Source organism: Hippopotamus amphibius, chromosome 13, assembly GCF_030028045.1.
Source record: "Hippopotamus amphibius kiboko isolate mHipAmp2 chromosome 13, mHipAmp2.hap2, whole genome shotgun sequence".
In the NCBI taxonomy this organism is placed as follows: Eukaryota; Metazoa; Chordata; class Mammalia; order Artiodactyla; family Hippopotamidae; genus Hippopotamus; species Hippopotamus amphibius.
Genome location: NC_080198.1, coordinates 6,517,866 through 6,541,748, shown reverse-complemented (window position 1 = coordinate 6,541,748; position 23,883 = coordinate 6,517,866). Strand labels below are relative to the sequence as shown.

The 23,883-nt window shown below is 43.4% G+C and overlaps 1 protein-coding gene across 3 annotated transcripts in view; it reads right to left on the bottom strand.

Annotated features, from left to right (window-relative positions):
• Positions 1 to 8,464: 8,464 nt before the first annotated feature.
• Positions 8,465 to 23,883, bottom strand: part of SEC13 (SEC13 homolog, nuclear pore and COPII coat complex component) — a 41,018-nt gene continuing 25,599 nt past the window's right edge. For all 3 annotated transcript variants that reach the window (XM_057705188.1, XM_057705189.1, XM_057705187.1), the window contains 4 exons: positions 17,992 to 18,125; positions 17,439 to 17,562; positions 16,451 to 16,597; positions 8,465 to 8,905 (listed from right to left, as the gene is read on the bottom strand). In XM_057705188.1, the coding sequence (XP_057561171.1) occupies positions 8,792 to 8,905; positions 16,451 to 16,597; positions 17,439 to 17,562; positions 17,992 to 18,125 (519 nt within the window). In that variant the 3' untranslated portion in view covers positions 8,465 to 8,791. The remainder of the gene's footprint in view (positions 8,906 to 16,450; positions 16,598 to 17,438; positions 17,563 to 17,991; positions 18,126 to 23,883) is intronic.

Sequence of the window (23,883 nt, the reverse complement as noted above, 5' to 3'; positions counted from 1 at the left end):
TAGTGTCAGAAAACCGCCACGAGGGGGGCAGGATTTCTCCATGCCCAAGTCTGGTTCCTGTGCCGACCCGAACCTTAGGGCATCTCATGTTCCTGGGTTGTCATTAGAGTTGAATGTGCCTGTTCACGCTCAGCAGGGCTTGCCTCTCACGGCTCCTACTTCTTCCCCTGCAACCCCCAGATATATCTGAACCCCTGCTAATCGTCTATGGTGAGTTGTTGTTCTTTGTAAGTGGAGTGAATTTAAGGAAGGAGGCTGGAGATGGGGGACCCTACCAGAAGCGGAGTGCGATTCATAGATCCTTTGGTAGCTTTATTGTTAGCTGCTGGAGGAACCTCTATAGTGTTCTCCACGGTGGCTGTTACCAATTCACATTCCTACAAATGGCATTGGAGGGTTCCGTTTTCTGCTTGCCCTCTCCAGTATTTACTGTTTGTAGAGTTTTCCATGCAGGCCCTTCTCACCCGTGCGAGGTGGTACCTAGCTGTGGTATTGATTTGCACTTCTGTGAGTATTACCGATTTGGAGCACATTTTCATGGGCTTTTTTTTTTGGTAAACTGTATGAGTAAAATTTGCCTGTTTACATTGGCTTCTTGACAGTCTGCCCGGTTTTGAATTCTCATGCGATGACCTACCCCAGGACATTTCTTAGGGTGGGTGTTATGTACTTAAAACCCTGCAGCCCTTGGGAATATTAAATACCCCGAAATACCAGTGTAAAAGTTGTAGTTACAGGAAATGGCCACAAGGTGGCAGCGTTCCTTCACGCCCCACTCTGGTGCCCCAGGGTCAGCAGAGCCTCAGGGCAAGTCCTGGTCCTTGGTTGTTCATTAGAGTGGCAATGGCCAGCGAAAGCCCTGAGGGCTTGTGTCTCCTTAGTCCTTCTTGGTTACCCTGTAGGCCCCGGATCCATCGCACCCCCTGCCGAAATGCTATCCTGGGGGGTTGTCCTTGATAAGTGGGGGGACTCTAAGGAAGGAGCCTTGAGGTGGGACCCCACTTTCAGAGGCCATGGAGACCAGGCAGGACTTTTCAGAGGTCTTGCAGCCCGGAGGATCCACCGTTTGTTGGGTCCCCTGGGCTTGGCTTCGCTGCAAGAGGGTCTCCTGGATCTAAAGGTTGTGGTCCCATCTATGGGGGATGAGGCGCTGGAGGCCAAGCCGGGTCCTTGGTGGCACAACCGGCCCGGCACCTCAGCCCCAGCACAGTCTAGCCTTTGGACCCAGGCCTTCTTAGGGTTGTGGCAGCTGCCCAGGTCGCTGAGGCTTGACGGGAATAGTGCAGGCAGTATTTTCTAAATTAAGCTTTTAGTTTGTACTGGAGTATAGTTGATGTACAGCGTTGTGTTTTTTGCGGGGCGGGGGGGTGGGCACAGCAAGAGTATTCTTATATTCTTTATTTTCCATGTCGTGGTTTGTATTGTGAATCCCAACCTCCTAATCGCTTTCTGTGCCGCCCAAGTTTTCCCTGTGGTAACCATTCATGGTTTGTTTCCTAGGTTTGTGAGTCTGTTTTTGTCCTGTCAATGGATTTTTTGTATCAAGATTTAGATTCCACCTGTAAGCGCTATCATATGATAGTGGTTATTGTCTTAGTTCCCTTAGTACGATGCTGTCTAGGTCCATCCTTGTTGGTGCCAGTGGCATTACTTCATTCTTTTTCATGGCTGAGGAATATCATCTTGGATATACGTACCCCATCTTCTTTACCCACCAATCGGTGGATTGACTTTTTGGTGGCTTCCGGGTCTTGGGTGTTGTAACCAGTGCTGCCGTGAACACTGGGGTGCTGATGTCTTTTCTTTTTTTCATTTTTAAAGTCTTTATTGAATTTGTTACAGTATTGGTTCTGTTTTATGTATTGGTCTTTTTGTTCCAAGGCATGTGGGATCTTAGCTCCCCAGCCAGGGATGGAACCTGCACCCCCTGTGTTGGAAGGCAACGTCTTAACCACTGGACCACCAGGAAGTTTCTGCCCCGCCCCGCCCCCCCCCAATGTCTTTTCAAAGGATGATTTTCTTTGGATAGAGTCCCCAGAGGGCAATTTACGGATCCTATGGTAGCTCTGTTTTGAGTTGATGAAGGAACCTCTGGAGTGCTCTCCAGGTGGCTGTTACCAATTTACATTCCCAGCAATGGCATTGGAGGCTTCCCTCTTCAGCTCGCCCTCTCCAGTACTTATTGCTTGCAGAGTTCTTGATGGAGGCCGTTGTGAGCCCTGCAAGATGGTAGCAGGTTGTAGTTTTGATGCCTGTGTCTCTGTGAAGCTGCGATTTGGAGCATCTTTTCATGGGCATTTTTTCCCACCCCTGTTGGTAAAGTGTGAGTGGAATTGACCTCTTGAAATCGGCGTCTTGGAAGTCGGCTTGTGTTTGAATTCTCGTTTGAGGACCTAGCCCAGGACATTTCTTCGCGTAGGTGTTATTTATTGACAGCCCCTCAGCTCCTGTGAAGAGCAGGTTCCCTTAGCCACGGTTTGAAAGTTGTAGTGACAGGAAACGGCCACAAGGCGGCAGGATTTCTTCATGGCCAAGTCTGGTTCCTGGGGCGACCAGAGCCTTAGGGCCCATCGTGTTCCCGGGCTGTCTATAGAGTGGCCTGTGCCAGCACACACTCCCAAGGGCTTGCCTCCCACGGCTCCTTCTTCCTTCGCCTGCACCCCCCAGATATATCCGAACCCCTGCCGAAGTGCTGTGCTGAGGGGTTGTCCTTGGAAATGGGGTGACCTTAAGGCAGGAGGCTGCAGATGGGGAACCCCGCCCCCAGCAGAGGAGTGTGATTTACGGATCCTATGGACCTTTTTTTTTCCTTGATGAAGGAACCTCTGTCGTGTTGCCCACTTTGGCTTCTCGCATTGTGCATTTCCAGAAATGCACTGGAGGGTTCCCCTTTCTCCATGCCCTCTCTGTACTATGTTTAGTTCTTTTGATGGTTATCTTGACCATAGGAGGTGGTTTCTGGTGGTAGTTTGGTGTAGTAGTGGTATTTGGAGCATTTTTCATGTGCTTCGTTTTTGTTTTGTGTTGGTAAACTTGTGAGTAAAACTTACCTCTCGTAATCGTCTTCTTGAAAGTGGTCCCATTTTCCAAGTCTCATTCGATGACCTACACCAGGACACTTCTTAGGGTTGCTGTTACTTATTTATATCCCTGCAGCCCTTGTCAACATTATGTCCCGAGAAAGCAGTTTTTTCATGAATTTGCCCAAACCGTGGTTTGAATCAAGTAGATTTTGGGGTAATAGAAACAGTTTTTAGTTTTTGAGATAAGGCTCTTTGGCAGGCACTCTTTTTTCTCCTCGTTCTGGTTTCCATAACTTGTAGAACAGCATCGAAGTATCATGCCAGCTATGCATTTAAAAACTCCTTAGGGGTCACATGGAGGAAATCAAAAAGAAACAGATAAAAGCAATTTTAATAATATGCTTTTATCTAATATATCCAAACTACTATCCATTTGACATGTAATCAATGTAAACTGATTTAGATTTTAGGCACTGCGTTTCTTTTTACTAAATCTTCAACGTGTAGTGTGCATTATATGATCACAGCACATTTCATTTCAGACCAGCTGCATTTCCAGTGCTCAGGAGGTACCTGTGGCTCACGGCTCCTGCACTGGATGAGTTCCAGATAATCATGGGTGTCATGGTTAAAACTTGCATAACCTTAGCCACGTGCTCTCTCATTCCAGCCTCTCCCACTGGGGCTTCCCTGTTCTCCTGCCATGGTAGGGCTGGAGCTCCAAATACCGGTCTCTTATCTTCAATTTCTCTCTCCAACAGCTCCTGCCTTCAGCCTTAAAATATGCCCAGGCCTCTAACCCCGGAAAGGTCTGTTGATGCCCTGGTCCCCTCATGCTACCGTGTCCAGGCAGAATTTCCTGTCCTTGTATCCTGTTCCTTACTGGGTGCTGGCCCCTCCAAACTCTGTAGCTTGACCCCCCCACCTCCACCGCTGTGCTAAAACTGTTCTCAGAGCTGCAGGTAGCGTGCCCTTCATCTGAGGATCGCTAAGAGCCATAGGATCTCAGCGTGAGGCCTGCAGGGTCATCTCATCTCAACTGCTGGGTGCAGACTTGTGCGGGGCTGCAGTGGGTTCACCGGGGAAGCAGTAAGAAAGCAGACTTGTTTATGCCTCATCTTCTGAGCCTGATCCTGTAAGTCTGCACGGGGGCCCAAGAATCTGTATTTTAACAAGCATCTCAGGCCGTTCCTTTCTGATTAGAAAATAATGTTTCCAGCAGAAAATTTGGCTGTATGTAAGATAAACTCTCTCTCCATATATATTTGAACTTCTTATTCTGGAAAATTGGAAACATACCAAGAAAGCAGAGAGGGTGTTACAGTGAGTCTCCAAGCCTCCATCATCAGTTTCGACAGTTGTTAGAGAGATACATGAAGCAAGATGCTCTCTATCCACCATCCTGTTTTTCCTTTGGAGGGAATGTTTTAAAAGCAAATCCTAGCAGTCACGTAATTTCAGCCTTAAAAGCTTCAGTACATATCTTTATCAGATGAAACACACTGTCTCAGTCTCCAGCAGCCCCCTTACCTGCACCTCGTCTTTCTTTCCAGGTCATTTATTTAAAAAAATAGGTTATTCTGTAAAATTTCCCACCCTGTGGGATAGCTTAACTTGGTCGCCCCTTCCCAAGCTTTCTGTAAAGTGGTAGTTACACCTGAAGATGGAGTTTCATTCGGATTCAACTTTTACTTTTTGGCAAGCAAGCATATCTAATTGCTGGCATTATGTACTTCCTACTATGCCCCATTCCAAGGCATACAAATTGTGGTGGCTCCATTGTTACTGATGTTTTAAGAGTTAAGATTTATCTGTGCGGTTAAGTGTTGTCATGTGACCCTGAAGTCCCCCCACCAGCTTTTCACTTAGTGGAGTTACCTACCATGGATGGCTGTTGTGTATGTCTGTTATTTACGAGGGATTACAGTCTATATCCATTGTTTACTAGGGATTACAAGTGGCGATTTTCTTTTCTATTGTTCCTTTCTACGTTTAGTAACATTTTTTTCTTTAGCAATTATTTTATCACCTTGATATGCAGTTTGTACAGGAAAGGCAAGCAAATACATGATTTTTTTTCTACTTGCTAATCTTCAAGTTTGTTAAATGTAAGTGTTTCAATGCATTATAGTCTTGTTTTTGATACTTCCAAATTTGATGAGTTGATTCCTGTGTACTTTTGACACAACCCTGTCATTTGTAATAGTTTCATTGTTTTCTGTCTCATTAAGAAACTGGGATCATCTTGTGTGTCACCTTCCTGCTTCTGACCTTAATTTGCCATTTGTCTAAGAAGTTTTGGTTTCTTTGAGTGGGAAGTGGATTTTAAAGACCACAATCTGGATGCTAACTACTAATATTGCTTCTAGGCTTTTTTAGTGCAGAGATGAGAAAAACATACTTTTTAGAATGAGGAAAGTAGGTCATGAGTTAATATTGTTATTTCCAAGGGTCTTAAGGTCACAGTACTTTCACTTCTTGTGCTTTATACTTAAGATAAAGCAAACAAATTTAATAATCTTGGTTTATAATTGCATTAACAAAATTACCTTTATCTTGCTCTATCTTACAGTATCAACATAATACTTTCAAACAAGACCACTACGATTACTGCAAACCATAAAACTACTAAATGCAGCTTATTAGGCATGTACAGTTAAAACACCGAAATATTTATTTTCTCTGTGTGGTTATGCCATGGGTTTGATATATAACTAAAATTATATCCATTTGTTTTTTTCAGTTTTTAGGGATTTTCCCCCTTTGTTAATTATTAAACATGACGTGGTTCCAAAGTCAATAGTGTAAGACAAGGTACATGCAGAGAGTATTATCTTCCATTCCTGTCCCATTCACTGTTTATTCTTTCCTCTGTAGGTAACTATTGTGATTTTTTTGACATGTGAGTTATTTGGATGTGTACATATTTCTTCAATTTCCAAATATTTGAGGATTTTCCAAATATGCTATTATTTATTTCTAGTTGACTTCCTTTACAGTCTGAGAATACGTTCTAGGTGATTTTAATTCTTTTAGATTTGTTAAAGTTTCTTTTAGGGTCCAGATATTAGTCTATCTTGATGAATACTCCAGATGTACCTGAATGTTTAAGTGTTGTTGAGTAGAATATTCTATGAGTGCCAGTTAGGTCACATTGATTGATAGGTTTGCTTATGTATTCCATGTTAGTGTTTTCAGGGGTCTCCTTGTTCTACTACTGGAAGAGGAGTGTTGAGATCTCCAGCTGGAATCGGGAGTGATTTCTCTTCAGTGCTGTGAGTTTTTTACGTATTTTGAAGCTCTCCTTTTGAGGCATACATATTTAGGATTGTTGCCTACTTGATGACTGTCCCTTTTATTATTATGCCCCTTTTTATCTCTTATAAGTATTTCTTATTCTGAAGTCCACTTTATCTGATATTTCTTGCTGTTGAGTCAACTTTACCTCATATTAACCTAGATACTTCAGCTTTCTTTTGACTATCTTGCTGTTGAGTCAACTTTACCTCATATTAACCTAGATACTTCAGCTTTCTTTTGACTAGTGTGCATATAGTCTATTTCTAAATAATTTCCACTGTTTTAATCTGTGTGTTTATGTTTAAAGTAGGTTTTGTATAAACACAATATAGTTGTGGGTTTGGCTTCTTAAATTCCATTCTGATAATCTCTTTTGACCAGGGACCTTTTATTTGGAATGTTTAGATCATTTATATTTAATTGTAAGAACCTGTATAGTTTGGTTTAAACCCACCATCTGTTTTATTTTTGACCCATCTGTTTCTGTTCCTTTTTTTCTCTTTCCATGCCCATTTTTGGACTTTTTTTTTTTTTTATGGTATAATGTTAATGACTGTTGACTTATTAGCTATATTCTTAGCTTCATTCTTTTAGTGGTTGGCCTAGGATTTACAAACAACTTCACCACAACCAACCTTGAACACATGATATTCCTTCATATATACAGTAAGACCCTTGAAACAGAATACTTTGATTTCCCTACTTCCATTATTTGTGCTTAGTGTTACACATTTTATTTCTATATGCTCAAAGCCCCACAATATACTTTGGATAGTCAGTATTTTTAGAGAGATTAAAGGAATTAAAGAAAGTTTTCTGTTTGCTTAGAAATTTAATATTTGTGGTGTTCCTTTTTCCTTGGTATAGATTCAGATTTTTAGCTGGTAGTACTGCAGCTCTGCTGGTAATTTATTCTTTCAGTCTTTACTTGAAAAATCTTTATTGCACCTTTTTTTTTTTTTTGGCTGTGGCATGTGGCTTGCTGTATCTCAGTTCACTGATCATGGACCGAAGCTGGGCTATGGCAGTAAAAGCCCAGAATGGTAATCACTAGGGAACTCTGTTTTACCTTTTTTAAAAAAGATATTTTCACTAGGTATAGATTTATAAGCTGTAGTTTGTGTCCACTAAGAAGCCTAGGCAAAGGTGCTTTCTTGGCCTTTCTTTCATATCTGAATAACAAAAGGAAAGAAGCAGCCATTTCCCTGTTCTCTGAAGGCTTAGATTCTGCGGTATGATTTAGCAGGCTGAGTGGGCTAGGCCTCTCCATCCTCACGTCAACCAATGTAGTTCCACTTTTTTCCATTTTATATGTCATGATCTAAGATTTATTTCAAAACAGGGCTTCTGCTGCTGAGAAATGCAGGAAGAACAGGTAGAGGGGGGGTCCACACTGACCTGTGTACACAACCTCCTGCAGAGAGTGGCCTGAAAGGGCCGGCGTGAGCTCCACTCCTCGATGACGGCTCCTTGTGGAGCCCCCACACTTGCTGCCTGAGTCTACCCTTGAGAGTACCGACTTCCCAGCTGAAGACGGATCAGGATGCCAAGCTGGCTTTAGAACGTGGTGGTGGACAGCCCAGGGCAGTGCTTGACCTTCTTGTCAGTTTCCTCACCAGTAAGTTGGGGGTACGCGCCTACACAGGTTTGCTGTGTTGCTTCACGTGTGAAAGCTCCAAGTGCATGGTGCTCGCGAGGTCTCAGCTAGTGTTGTGACTGCTGATTCAGGTCAGGGTCCTGGGGCCTGTGCTGAGAGGTGACCCTCGGTTCCGGGTGAGCGAGCCTCTCCTTCCACTGACTGGGCAGTAAACTAGGTGAGTTGTGCCGACTTACCGGGTCAGTCTGGTAACTCTTGGGATGTGGTTGAGCCTACCGTGTGTGTATGTGCAGGGCAGACTTTATCAGTCTCAGTCGACAGCAGAGGATGTCTGCTTAGGGCTCCTCTTGCACAGCTTTGTATGGTGCCTTCAGCATAAACTGGGTAAGTCACAGGGACTCTTACACCGTGACAGGTTAGCTCTGTGGGTGGCACTCAGCGAGGCCCAGGGGGACTGGGGTCTTGGTCAACGCTACTGAAGGACACTGATCAACAAGAGTTAAAATGAGCTTTGTAGGGAGGGATTAGAAAAGTGCAGGGAGAATTATAAGCAATATGAATTTATTTAATTACTCTGGAAACAATCCCCCCCCCCATGATACATAAAATGACCAAAAATATTTTAAAATGATACATCTGAAGGTTAGTTGTAGTTTTTCTCTCAGAACGAATGTGTGTTCAGCTGGATAGTTACTTACAAACCATATCAAATCATGTTAAGGCAGATGATAAATCTGGCTGCATTTGTTACGACTCCCGGGAACGTGATCTCGCGGGAGGCAGGCATTCTTCCTCCCAGCTGTTTGGTCAGTGGGCCCAGAAGGGGGCAGTCCTGGAGGGAGCGGGTGGAGGCCAGGCCCCGCCGGCCTCGTCACTGCTCGTTCTGCTGGCTCTCTGCGACGGAAGTGGGCACGGAACCCTGGCCCCTGTTGACGTCACTGATGCACACCCACTGCCCGTCGACTGACTCCTTCCACAGGGTCACCTGCAAGCCAGCACACACACAACCTGCTGCAGATACGTGACCTGCCCTCATCTCCCCAGGGTGCCTGAAGAGGGCCAAGATCTCCACCATGAACCACGCTCACAGGCTTGTGGGTACACAGAGCACTTACCTGGGTTCCTTCACTGCAATCCCACCAAAACCCAAGAAAAGCAATAAAAATCCACACAGAGTAAGAAAGAAGGAGTAGGGAGAGTGATGCCACGAAGATGGTGTTCCTGGCTTCACGTTCCCTCAAAAGAAGAACTATTCATGAATGAGACAGTGCTGCACAAATGCTACAACATGGCTCAGGGCTGAAACACCCCTGCACTGCTGAGACCGACCGCATTAGAAGGTAAGAAAAGGGGCCACCTGTTGAGCACAGTGCCCCTTTCAGAAGCTGGTACAGCACCACTGGGAGAGGCCTCCCCTGAGGCTCTGGCTGTTCCAGTCGGAAAACAGCCCAGGGTTGACATCCAACCCACACTGCCTGCCCGCTACCATTGAGAGTCATCACTTTGCAGGCGCTGATACTCTGGTTTTCCTCCACCAGGATCACAGCTGAATCCGTGAGGCCCAGCTGCTGAGAATCTGACTGTGATGGGGAAGGGCTTCCACTAACAGCGCTCAGATCTCCACAGACTGAGTCCCTACCTGCAGGCCCAAGCAAGTCTGTTCCGAGAGGGACCCTGGGGCACAGGTAGGCTTGAGTCAAGACCACAAAGAAAGCATTAGTTACCTAGAGCTGTTTCCACAGAAAGGAGAGCAATTCATAGCTGAACTTATTACTGAATACAGCCTTTGGACTGCCCAACCAGGTAAGCCGCTGAGCAGGGCAACACCCCACTTCTGTTAACACTGGAACTGAACGCACAGCCTGTGGCATTCACTGACTGTAGAGTCAATTCAGTGGCCTCACGTGACCAGGAATTCAGTGCACACTCCTGACTCTTCAGCTCACCTCAAAATAAGCCAGGCGTGCTCTGGATCCCATCCTGCTGTGGAATGCCAGGAGAAGGGAATTCCAGCCTGACCTATGGGTGGGTACAGTAGCCAGTCGCACCTGTCTAGCAAGCCCGACCAGAGAATTCTGGAAGCTGTGAAGCCTAATGCTGCAGCCTTAAGGTGCAGGGAAACAAACCCCACCATCTGGCCTAGCTGATCTCAGCCAGAGGGAAAATCAAAAGACACAACCGCCTCAACCCAAAACAACTTAAAAGCAGGTCCTTTATACACTAGGGCAAAAAAAGGAGAGAAAACCAGAAAACCAAATTAAGCTAAGTGAATAAACTGTCTGTGCAAATTTCCAGAGGTACACTGAATTCTGAGAATTCAAAACGGAGCCCACATTCAGGAAGCCCACTTCCAGAGGTACAGTCTCCACACATCGTTTTCTGTGGGGGGGGGGGGAGAGATGTAATAAGATACAAGCCCTTGGGTGTTTGTGCTGACACATTTACCCTACTGCACAGCTCAGGAACATGACTTTCCCTTAGGCTCAGGCTGCCGGGGTAACCAGAGTTCAGCATGTAGAAGTGCTGCCGCCTTATGGTCGCATCCTGGAAGAACAACTTTAATGTCAGTGCTCAGGGGCACTTCACATTCACAAGGTCTGGGAGGCTGTAAAGGACATCTGCCCTCAAGAAAAGTTCTGGGGTAGATAGTCGAAAAAGAATTCAAAACAGAGCTCACTTTCAGGAAGCCCACTTCCAGAAATAGCCTCCCCACACCGTTTTCAACAAAACCACCTGAAAACAAGCTCAACATGGCTGATCATCAGAGAAATGCAAATCAAACCTCCATTGAGGTGTCGGCTCACACCGGTCACCATGGCCATCTTCAAAAAGTCTGCGAACAATAAATGCTGGAGAGATGGAGGAGAAAAGGGAACCCTCCTGTACCGAGGAGGGGGAACCTAAATAGGTAGACCCACCATGGAGAACACTATGCAGCTTCCTTAAAACACAAGCACAGCTACCACAGGATCCGGGAAGCCCACTGCTGGGCACATATCCGCTGACAACCAGACTTTGAAAACACAGTCACCCGCCAACATTCACTGATCGCAGCACAGTTTACATTAGCCAAGATATAGAAGCCACCATCATGTCCATCGCAGGGTGAATGGAAAAACAACAAATGTGGTCCATGTGAAGAATGGAGTGAACACTCAGAAGAATGAAATCATGCCATTGGCAGCAACGTGGATGGACCCAGAGATGATCTTACTAGGTGAAGTCAGTCAGGTACAGAAGGACCGATATCATGTGATTTCCTGAAGACGTGGAATCTAAAAATTGGTACACCTGAACTAATGTACAAAACAGACAGAGACTCTCGGACTTAGAAAACAAATTTAGGGTTACCAAGCCTGAAGGTTGAGGGCGGTAATTTGTGAAGCTGGGATTAAGCTGTAGACAGTAATGTTTACAAAACAGATAATCCAGAAGCACCTACTCTGGAGCACAGGAAACTCTAGTTAATGCTCCGTCATAACTGACATGAGAAGAGAATCCGAGAGAGTACAGATATATGTATATGTTTACTGAATCACGTTGGTGTACCCTGGAAACAAGAACAACACTGTAAATCAACAATACGCCAAAAGAAATCAAAACTACAAATAAAAGGGTGTGAAAAATGAAAGAAATGGGTACTCAGAGCAGGGCCCTGCTTTAAGAAGCCAGTTTCCAGAGGTACATTTACTCACAGTGTTAGAGAGAGAGGAGCATGGAAAGATGCTCAACACTGCTAACTCCAAGGAGGCATCACCTGGCACCAGTCAGAATGGTCACGAACAAGAAGTCTACGAACAGTGAAGGGAGCAGAGGGAACCCGCCTCTGATTCTGGTGGGAGTGCAATCTGGTAATAACTCATATGGAGAACAGAACGGAGTCTCCTCAACTAGCACACACAGAGCAACCATGTGATTGGACAATCCCACTCCTCACCGAATAAGTAGATAAAAGTATAACTGGAAAATGTACGTGCAGCCCTATGTTTACAGCAGCACTATTTAGAAGAGGCAAGACAGGGAAACGACCTAAATGTCCATTGACAGAAATGTATAAAGAAGATGTGGTACATACTTACAATGGAATTATCATTATTGTAGATAAGAACAACATCGTGCCATTTTTTAACAATATGGATGGGCCTAGAGAGGATCATATCAAGTGAAGTCAGTCAGAATGAGAAAGACAAATATTGTATAATATCACTTACATGTGAAACATAAAATATGATATGAATTATCTATGAAAGAGACTCCGAGACTTCCAGAACAGACTTCTGGTTGCCAAGGGGATGGGGAGTGTGGGAGGGATGGATTGGGAGTTTGGGATTAGGAAATGCATAGCAGTATATATAGAATGCATAAACAACAAGGTCCTACTCTATAGCGCATGGTACTACATTCAATATCATGTAATAAACCATAATGGAAAGGAATACGAAAAACAATGTATATATATGTGTGTAACTTCTGAATCACTTTGCTGTACACTAGAAATACAACATTGTAAATAAACTATACTTCAATAAAACAAGGTAAAAAAATTAAAAATAGAACTGCCATATATTCCAAAAATTCCACTTCTGGGTATAAATCCAAAGGAAATGAAACACTACTTGAAAACACCTGCCTCTGCAAGTTCATAACAGCATTATTTACAATTAGCAATACATGGAAACAACCTATCTGTCCATCAGTAGAGGGGTGAGTAACGAAGTTGTATTTATATATAAATACACACACACAATGGACTGTTATTCAGCCATAAAAAACAAAGAATATTTGATATTTGTGAGAACATACATGGACCTTGCAGGCGTTATGTTCAGTGACATAAGACAGAGAAAGACAAATACTGTATTATCTCACTTGGATGTATTATCTAAAAACAACCAAACTCAGAGAAAAAGGTACTACATTTGTAATTATTAGAGGCCATGTGTGGGAGAGAGGAAGAGGAGAAAGGTGACCAAAACACACAAGCTTCCACTTGCATGAGAAGTGAGTACCAGGTCTATAACGTACAGCACGATGACTCCTTAACACTTAGGTATAATACATATGAAAAGTGTCGAGAGTAGACCCTAAGAGGTCACATCACAAAGAAAATAATTTTTTTCTCTTTTCATCATATCTATAGGAGATGATGGATGCTAATGAAATTTATAGTGGTGACCACACCACAATACATGCACGTCAAAACCTTTATGCTGTGTACTGTTGACTTACACAGTGATATACGTCAATTCTATCTCACAAGTGGAAAAAAACGTTAAAAAGCGCATGAATAGCAGCAGCTGAGGGCCATGCTGTGAACGATGATGTACCGTGAAATCAGGACAACACTAATAATAATGCAAACACAGATGCTGCTTAACCGAGCTGACAGAGCTCCACTGAGACGACCGGGGTGCCAGAGTGTCTGCGGCATCTCAGAGCTTGTTAAAAATGCAAAATTTGGGGTCCCAGCCCAGATCCACGAGTTCAGAAGCTCTAGGGGTGGGGTGGGTAATCCCTTTCAACACGTTTAATGATGCTAAAGTTTGAGAATTGTGGTAGAGGAAGACACACTTCATTAGGTATGTTATTTACACACTGAAGTAAACAGCAGAAGAAATAGCTAAGAGTTGACAAGGTTTGCCCCTGTAGAGGGAAAATCAGACTGCATTTAAAAGAAAAACTCATAACCTAATGAAAACTACCTAAAGCTATGCACATGTATTAACTTGATTAAAAAAATGATTTCGGACTTCCCTGGTGGCTCAGTGGTTAAGAATCCACCAATGCAGGGGACACGGGTTTGAGTCCTGGTCTGGGAAGATGCTACATGCTGTGGAGCAACTAAGCACGTGCACAACTACTTAGCTCACATGCCACAACTACTGAAGCCCATGTGCCCTAGAGCCTGTGCTCAACAAGAGAAGCCACCGAGCTGAGAAGCCCATGCATCCCAACGAAGAGTAGCCTCTGCTTGCCACAACTAAAGAAAGCCCACACGCAGCAACGAAGACCCAATGCAGCCAAAAAAAAAAAAAAAAAAAAAGATTTTAAGAACTGCTGGGATAGACTTTATTCACTAAACATGTACTGTGTAGAATGCTCTGGAGTGAAAACATTCGAAGTCCTTCAGCGAAGGAATGCTATAAAGACAGCAACAGGGCTGAGCTCTTTGTATGAAACAGGCTTATAAGAAAGAGTAAGAAGCATAAAAGACAGCAGACCCCAAAACGTGGAATGTACAACCAGGCATCTGCCTACTGATTTGTAAACATTACTGAGGGCAGTCAGGGTACGATGGTCTGTCCTTGGTGCCACAAGACCTGGGTTCTAGTCCTGACAATGGCACTCACTAGAAATTGGGTTGATCAACTGTCCTTTGAGAATCAGTCCAACTCAAATTCTATGGCTTTTAGAATAGTGCCTGCTGAATCTTTCTGGGACCACTGAACACAAAAGGGACCCTAGGCTTGGTAAAAGCTGTCTGCAGAGGGTCATGAAGAGGTATTACTTATACACTTATGTGCACAGCAGATTATTCACAACAGCCAAAAGGTGGAAGGTCCCAGCATCCATCAACAGAAAATGGATAAATAAAATGTGGCACGATGGAGTATTATTCAGCCTGCAGATGGAAGAAGCTATGACATACGCTGTAACGTAGATGATCTACAACACAGATGAAGACACTATGCTAAGTGCAAATCAAAACTACAATGAGGTGCCACTTCGCACTGGTAAGAATGGCCATCATCAGAAAGTCTACAAATGACAAATGCTGGAGAGGACATGGAGAAAAGGGAACCCTCCTGCACTGTTGGTGGGAATGTAAATTGGTGCAGCCACTATGGAAAACAGTATGGAGGTTCCTCAAAAAATTAAAAACAAAGCTATGAATATGATCCAGCAATCCCACTCCTGGGCATATATCCAGACAAAACTAGAATTCAAAACACTACATGCACCCCTATGTTCACAGCAGCACTATTTACAATAGCCAAGACTTGGAAACAACCTAAATGTCCACTGGCAGATAAATGGATAAAGATGTGGGGACTTCCTGGTGGCGCAGTGGTTAAGAATCCACTTGCCAATGCAGGGGACACGGGTTCGAGCCCTTATCTGGGAATATCCCACATTCCGTGGAGCAACTAAGCCCGTGGGCCACTCGCCTAGAGCCTATGCTCGGCAATAAGAGAAGCCACTGCAATGAGAAGCCCAAGCTCCGCAACAAAGAGCAGCCCCCAATAGTGGCAACGAGGAAGCCCGTGTGCAGCAACTAAGACCCAACACAGCCAAAAAAATAAATTAAAGAAAAAAAAAAAAAAGATGTGGAACATACGAGGGTGAGTCAAAAATTATCCACACGCCAGGTATATTAAAACTTCTGCAAATTCTACAGCCAGAGTGTGGAGAATTCTTTACTCACTCTCATATATACAATGGAATATTACTCAGCCATAAAAAAGAACAAAATAATGCCATCTGCAGCAACATGGATGGACCTGGAGATTATCATATCAAGTGAAGTAAGTCAGAGAAAGACGAATATTATATGATATCACTTACACGTGAAGTCTAAATATGACATGAACTTAACTATGAAACAGACTCCAAGACATGGAGAACCGACTTCTGGTTGCCAAGGTGGATGGGTGGTACAGGAGGGATGGATTGGGAGTTTGGGATTAGCAGATGCAAACTATTATATACAGAATGGATAAACAAAAAGGTCCTACTGGATAGCACAGGGAACTATATTCAATACCCTGTAATAAATCATAATGGAAAGGAATATGAAAAAATGTATATATAACTGAATCACTCCGCTGTACAGTAGAAATTAACACAACACTGTAAATCAACCATACTTCAATTAGAAAAAGAAAGAAGACACAAAAAAAGACACTATGCTAAGTGAAATAAGCCAGTCACAAAAAGACACATCCCTTATAATTCTACTTACAGGAGGTCCCTTATAATTCAGAGACAGAGAGCAAAATGGGGGTTGCTAGGGGAGGGGGATGGGGAAGTGAAGAGCACAGAATTTCTGTTTGGGATGGAGAGTTCTGGGTTGACGGCAGTGATGGCTACACAATAATGTGAATGCATCAAGACTGTACACTTAAAAATGGTTAAGATGGTAAACTTTGTTATCTGTATTTTACATGTCACTGTTACCATGGAGATGAGGTTGTCAAAGGGTCAGAGTGATGGGCTGCCACGGCAGCAGCTTTGGATTTACCTTGGGTCTGATTATTGGCTATGCCATTGAACAGCTTCATGACCGCTATGCAAGTCAAATCTCTGTCAGCCTCCCTTCTATCTGTATAAGCGGGATATACCACCCTTCGGGATTGGGTGGGGGGTTGTTAGAATTAATGATGTAAATAAGAGACATACTCAAAGCAGTCTTCATTCAGCTTCCCCCCAAGCCTGCCGTCAGATGGAAGATTCAACTCAGCCCTCTAGTGGGCAAAGTGAAGATACACAGGGCCCTGTGTGCCACGTCGTGGAACCAGGGTGTCTGTACCTTATTGTCTCCCCCTGAGACGGCCAGGATGTTGGCTGTGATGGACCAGCTCACATGCCATACAACATCATTGAACTTGTGCAGCAGTCTGGGGGACCACGTACTGCCCGAGGCATCATCACAGGTCCAAATGAACACTCGACCATCCTGGGAAGAGACAGGCTAGAGTCAGGAAACGGGGCAGCGATCCTGCCCTGGTGACAGCCTCTCAAGCTGGAACTATATTGGACCTCTGCAGGAACAGGGTGGGGGATTGAGGGCAAAGCACAGCCAAGGACTTCCTGTGTGTTCACAGCTTTGAAGACCAATTTCCAGCCCAGCACCCTTGCTTTTATCCCTTTACCCCAGCAACACACTTCAAATTGGCCAGGAGTCTCCCAGGTTCCTTTCCTCATACTGGTTTCAGGTATGGATTTTGTCTGCATTGCTAATTCTCAAATTTCCTCTGGGGCTTTCCTCACGTCTGCCAAGTCACTTCCTTGTTTTGGCTCCCTCTGGCTCTGTACTTTCTCAACTGAATGGGTGCAGCTGTCTAAAAGCCAAGATCAGAGAATAAGAAGGGACCAAAAAACAAAACAACCCCCCTCCCCCCAAACCATACCAAGCTAAAACAAAACAAAACTACCTTTTCCTCGGTCTTATTTTGTTATTTCTCTGGGAATAGTGAGTAGGTAGATTGCTCCTGGTCCTTGCTTGGGAACACTCAGAATGATGCCTGGGTGCCTCCATTCCCTATCCACAAAAGGGTCAGGAGGGGAAACTAATCCTGAATTTGGTCTTGCTTTTGGCTCAGTGGAAGAAAGCCACTGTGGCTTCTAAGGCTTCACTGCGTGATGACCCGGCTCTAGGTACTCCATTATTTGCAGTAGTCTGTAGGTGCCTGTCTCCTACCTTTTCCCTTCAAGGACCTCCCCTAGGGGGACTGTAAGGGCTGATGGGACTTTCTGAGATTAACTGACACGAGATACTTGCATGGGTCTGAGCTGACCTGGGAGCAGCTGGCAATGGTGCTGGTAGGCAGGCCGATGGAGGGGGCCCAGGCCACATCTCGAACCCAGTCACTGTGCGCTTCCAACTTCTGCTCTTCCTTCCACTGGCCGTCCTCCTCCTCCCTAACAGGGGAGATGGGAAGGAGAATGCAGCAGGCAGCAGCCCAGGCACCATTCCCACACCTCCATTCCTCCCCCACCCCATAGGCTCCACAGGGGTGGAGACACTACTCCATCTTTCTGATAACATTTGCTGTTGAACCTATAGAATTTTATTCGATTCACCAGCTATAAAGAAGCACCCCAGGAAATGCTCTGTTCCTTCACAGCCAACAAGTCGGCTCTAGCAGTTGTGAATTCCAAAGAGTCAAAGCTCCTGAGTAAAGGGCAAGTTTTTGTTTTTTTTGTTTTCTTTTTTTTCAAAGGATGTCTTCTGACAGGTTGAAGACAGTATTCTATGGGCAGAAGGGGAAAAGAGGTGATCCCGTTTCTGGTGAACTGACGCTGAGTCAAGGTAGGGTAGAAGATGAGACGTTCACCAACCCCACTTACTTCCACAGTTTGATGAGGTTGTCACAGCCACCTGACGCAAACTTCTTGATGTAGTTGGGCTTCTGCCCAGATGGCTGGTCTATGAGGCTTCCAGGTACGACAGCAGGGGCCCAGCTGACAGCATTACAGCCAATCTGTAAGGAAGGGGACTTGTGGTGACTCTGCCCCTTTGCCTGGCAATAGGACACCACTTCTGTAGACCCAAGGCTGATGTTTATTTCCTCTCCAATTCTCAGGACTGAATTATGCAGGATAGCTGTTTTAATGAACTAAGGATTTGCCAAGTATTCTTCAAGTATTCCTAACAGTGTGTGTATTTTTCAGCAACATGCATTTAAAGTAGGAATTAGGGACTCTCAGGAATTTAAGAAACAGAACATTTCCCAAACATATGAAGGGAGGGCGGGGCACAGATTCAGAAAACCACACAAAGTAAATATGGATTAATGAATAACTCTAAAGCACTCTCGTAATCACCCCCAGGTCAAGAAATAAAACTACCATTTACCTGTCATTTATGTCCTACCTGAATCCCAGTCCCTCTCTTCCCTTGTACATAACCATTATTCTGATTTCTAATTTCTGTTTTTTAGCTTTGTCACCCAAATGTGCATTCTTAGGCACTAGTTTAGTTTTGCCATTTAAATTTTTTTAAATTTCAACATTCTCTTTTTTATTGAAATATAGTTGATTTGCAATACTGTGTTAGTTTCAGGTGTACCGCAAAGTAATTCACTTGCAGATACACATTCTTTTTCAGATTCTTGTCCATTATAGGTTATTACAAGATACTGAATAGAGTTCCCTGTGCTCTACAGTGAGTCCTTGTTGGTTATCTATTTTATATATAATAGTATGTGTCCGTTAATACCAAACTCCTAATTATTTTCCCTTCCTTTCCCCTTTGGTAACCATAAATTTGTTTCTTTCTGTTTTTTTTTTTTTTTTTTTTTTTGGCCACACCATACAGCATGCGGGATCTTAGTTCCCCAATCAGGGATCAAACCCCTGCCACCTGCATTGGGAGTGCGAAGTCTTAACCACTGGACCGCAAGGGAAGTCCTATAAGTTTGTTTTCTATGTCTGTGAGTCTATTTCTGTTTTGTATCATTTTCTAAGATTCCATATATAAGCAATATCATATGATATTTGTCTTTCTCTGTCTGACTTACTTCATTTGTATGATAATCTCTAGGTCCACCCATGTTGCTGTAAATGGCATTATTTCATTCTTTTTATGGCTGAATAATATTCCACTGTGTTTGTGTGTGTATGTGTGTATACATATATACACCACATCTTTACGGATTCAGCTGTCAATGGACATTGGGTTTCAGTTCATTGCAATTATTCTAATTTTTTACCCTTAAACTGCCCATCGTTGGCAGTGTGAGCCTGTTCAAGTTGGCTCCTTTGACATAACCCTAGTATGTCAAAAAGTATGTCACTGACCATTTCTATCTGGTATGACAAGATGTTTGTACCTTTCCTGCCTCAGACCTGGGATCAGCCCTTTCCTTAAGAGCTCTGGTTTCTTTTAGTGAGAAACTGTACTGCAAGTGTATTTCTGGTGTTAGGTTTGCTCACTGGTACATAACTGTTTACTCTGTTTAACACATAGCAGAACAGTCTCAGAATAATATTGTCAATATGATCACTAATAACATTTCAACAAGTGTTTGCAATGCCCTCCCCATTCTCCCCCCCCCTCCAGTTTTTTGGGGGGTTATTTCATGTGAATGTACTAACATTAAAGAGTCCAGATCTCCAGCTGCTTATCCTGCACACCGTTTTTTAACAGTTATCCTCTATCTGTCTTAGATAGATCAAGACCTTGTTCAGTCTTAGTTCTTCACAACTGTATATTTATGTGGATGTCTTTCTAGCCATTTTTGTTATCTAAAACTTATTCTCTGGTAGATACCTCAGGAAGGGCTCATGGAAACAACAGTCATTGAGTTCTTGCATACCAGTAACAGTTTGCATTTTTTTTTAATATTTATTAAATTAAATTAATTATTTTCATTTTTGGCTGCATTGGGTCTTAGTTGCAGCACACGGGATCTTTGTTGTGGCATGTAGGATCTTTCATTTTGGTGCAAGGGCTCTTCACTGTGGTGCGTGGGCTTCTCTCTAGTTGTGGTGCATGGGCTCCAGGGCACATGTGCTCTCTAGTTGAGATGCGTGGGCTTAGTAGTTGTGGCATGCAGGTTTCGTGGCCCCACAGCATGTGGGATCTTAGTTCCCTAACCAGGGATCGAACCCACACCCCCTGCATTGTAAGATGGACGCTTTACCACTGGACCACCATGGAAGTCTGACAGTTTGCACTCTTTACACTCCAAATTTTAAAGACAGCTTTGAGGGCTTCCTAGGTGGCACAGTGGTTAAGAATCCACCTGCCAATGCAGGGGACACAGGTTTGATCCCTGCTCCAGGAAGATCCCACATGCCGCGGAGCAACTAAGCCCGTGAGCCACAACTATCGAGCCCATGTGCTGCAACTACTGGAGCCCATGCGCCTAGAGCCTGTGCTCCACAACAAGAGAAGCCACAGCAATGAGGAGCCTGCGCACCACAATGAAGAGTAGCCCCCACTCACCGCAACTAAAGAAAGCCCGCGCGCAGCAAAAGGAGACCCAACACAGCCAATAAAATAATTTAAAAAAAAAAAAAAAAAGACAGCTTTGAGATCCAGCATTAACAGCACAGAAAGTGCACACGTGGATGAACTTTGACATTGGTATACCCCATAAAACCATTACTACGATCAGGATAACAAATGAATCTCAAAGTGCTGAAAGAAAAAAAAACTTCCAACCAAGGATACTCTACCTGGCAAAGTTACCATTCAGAATTAAAGGAAAGATAGTTTTCCAGACAAGCAAAAGCTAAAGGAGTTCATCACCACTAAACTGGCCTTACGAGGAATGTTAAAGGGACTTCTTTAAGCTAAAAAGGGTGCTAATTAGTAACAAGAAAACATATATAAGTATAAACTTTCCATATGTTTTTTACTCATAAGGTAGATATGTATAAAAGGTAGTGGATTAATTGCTTATAAAGCTATTATGAATGTTTAGGAAGTAATAAAAACTGGAACTACAGTAATTAGTTAAAAGATACACAATACAAAAAGATGTAAAATGTGACATCAAAACATAAAAGGTGGATGGGGAAGGGTCAAAATGTAGAGCTTTAGCAACTTCCCTGGTGGTCCAGTGGGTAAGACTCCGCACCCCCAGTGCAGGGGGCCCAGGTTCGATCCCTGGTTGGGGAACTATATCCTGCATGCTTGCTGCAACTAAGAAGTCCACAAGCCACGATGTCTCCATGATGCAACTGAGAAGTCTGCATGCCGCAATGAAGATCCAGCATGCCACTACTATGACCTGGTGCAGCAAAAATAAATCAATTTTTTTTTTTTAAAGTAAAGCTTTAGAATGGGTTCAAACTTAAGTTGCTCTCCACTTAAAATAGACTGTTATTAATATGGGTTGTTAAATGTAAACTTCATGGTAACGACAAAGCAAAAACCTACAGTAGATACACAAAAGATAACGAGAAAGGAATCTAAGCATACCATTAAAGGTCATCAAACCATAAAGGAAGAGAGAACTACAAAAAGCCAGAAGAGAAGAAAATGGCAATAAGTACATAGCTATCAATAATTTAAGTGTAAATGGACTAAATTCTCCAATCAAAAGACACCACAGAGTGGTTGACTGGATTAAAAAAACAAGACCCATCTATATGCTTCCTATAAGAGACTCTCTTCAGATTTAAAGACACACAAAGACTGAAAAAGAAGGGATGGAAAAAGATGTTTCATGCAAATGGAAACCAGAAAAGCTCGGGTAGCTATACTTGTATCAGACAAGATAGACTTTAATACAGAGACTGTAATGAGAGACAAAGAAGGGCATTAGATAACGATAAAGGTGTCAATCCCACAAGAGGATGTAATGTTTGTAAACATTTATGCACTCAACACAGGAGAACTAAAATATATAAAGCAAATATTAACAGACTTAAAGGGAGATATAGGCAGCAATACAATAATAGTGGGGTTATGTCAATGGATAGATCATCCAGACTGAAAATGGCCTTCAAGGACACACTGGACCAGATGGACTTTACAGATATATAGTCAACGTTCCATCCAAAAGCAGCAGACTATAGGCACACCTCATTTTATTGTGTCTTGTTTCACTGAGCTTGATAAACACTGAGTTCTTCACAAACTGAAGGCTGTGGCAACTCTATGTTAAGCAAGTCAGTGGGCACCATTTTTCCAACAGCATTTACTCTCTTCCTGTCTGTGTCACATTTTGGTAATTCTCACAATATTTCAAACTTTTTCATTATTACATTTGTTTTGGTGATCTGTGATGAGTGATCTTTGATGTTACGGATGCAAAAATATTATGACTTGTTAAAGGCTCAGATGATGGTTAGATTTTTAGTACTAAAGCATTTTCAAATTAAAGTATGTACAGTTTTTTTTAGACATAATGCTATTACTGGACACTTAGTAGACTAGCAGAGTTTAAACATAACTTTTATGTGCACTGGGAAACCGAAAAATTCATGTGACTACCTTTATTGTGATATTCCCTTTATTGTGGTGGTCTGGAACTGAACCTGCACTATCTCCATGGTATGCCTGCATACTTTCCTATCAAGTACACATGGAACATTATCCAGGATAGATCTTATGTTAGGCCACAAAAAAGTCATAATAAATTTAAGACTGAAATCCTGTCAAACCTCTTTTCTGACCACAATGATAAGAAACTAGAAATCAACTATAAGAAGAAAACTGGAAAATCCACAAATATGTGGAGAATAAACAACATGCTACCGAACAACCAATGGGTTAACAAATCAGAAGAGTAATACAAAAAATACTTGCAGACAAATGAAAATGGAAATACAACACACCAAAATTTATGAGATGCAGCAAAAGTAGTCCTAAGAGGGAAGTTCGCAGTGATAAATACCTACCTGAAGAAACAAAGAAAATCTCAAAAACACCCTAACTTTACACCTCAAGGAACCAGAAAAAGAACAACAAATGAAGCCCAAAGTTAGTGGAAGAAAGGAAGTAACAAAAAATCATAGCAGAAATAAATGAAGTAGGGACTGAAAAGACAATAGAAAAAGATCAATGAAACTAAGAGCTGGTTCTTTGAAATGATAAATAAAATTGACAGACCTTTAGCTGGACTCACACACACAAAAAAAGGGCTCAAATAAAATCAGAAATGAAATAGGAGGGGAGAAGAATCAAGATGGTGGAGTAGGAGGACATGTGCTCACTCCCTCTTGCAAGAGCACTGGAATTACAACTAACTGCTGAACAATCATCAACAGAAAGACACTGGAACTCACCAAAAAAACCCCACCCCACATCCAGAGACAAAGGAGAAGCCACAATGAGACAGTAGGAGGGGCGCAATCGTGTTAAAATCAAATCCCATAAATGCTGGGTGGGTGACTCACAAGCTGGAGAACAGTTACACCACAGGAGTCCTGAGGGTTCTGAGCCCCACGTCAGGCTTGCTAACCTAGAGGTCCAGCAACAGGAGAAGGAATCCCCAGAGAATCAGACTTTGAAAGCCAGCAGGATTTGATTGCAGGACCTCCACCAGACTGGGGGAAATGGAGACTCCCCTCTTGGAGGGCACACAAGAAAGTGTGCTCACCAGGACCCAGGGGGAAGGAGCAGTGACCCCACAGGAGACTGAACCAGACCTACCTGCTGGTGTTGGAGGGTTGCCTGCTGAGGTGGGGGGCAGCTGTGGCTCACCGAGGAGACCAGGCCACCGGCAGCAGGGGTTCTGAGAAGTGCTCATTGGTGTGAGCCCTTCCAGAGTCCACCATTAGCTC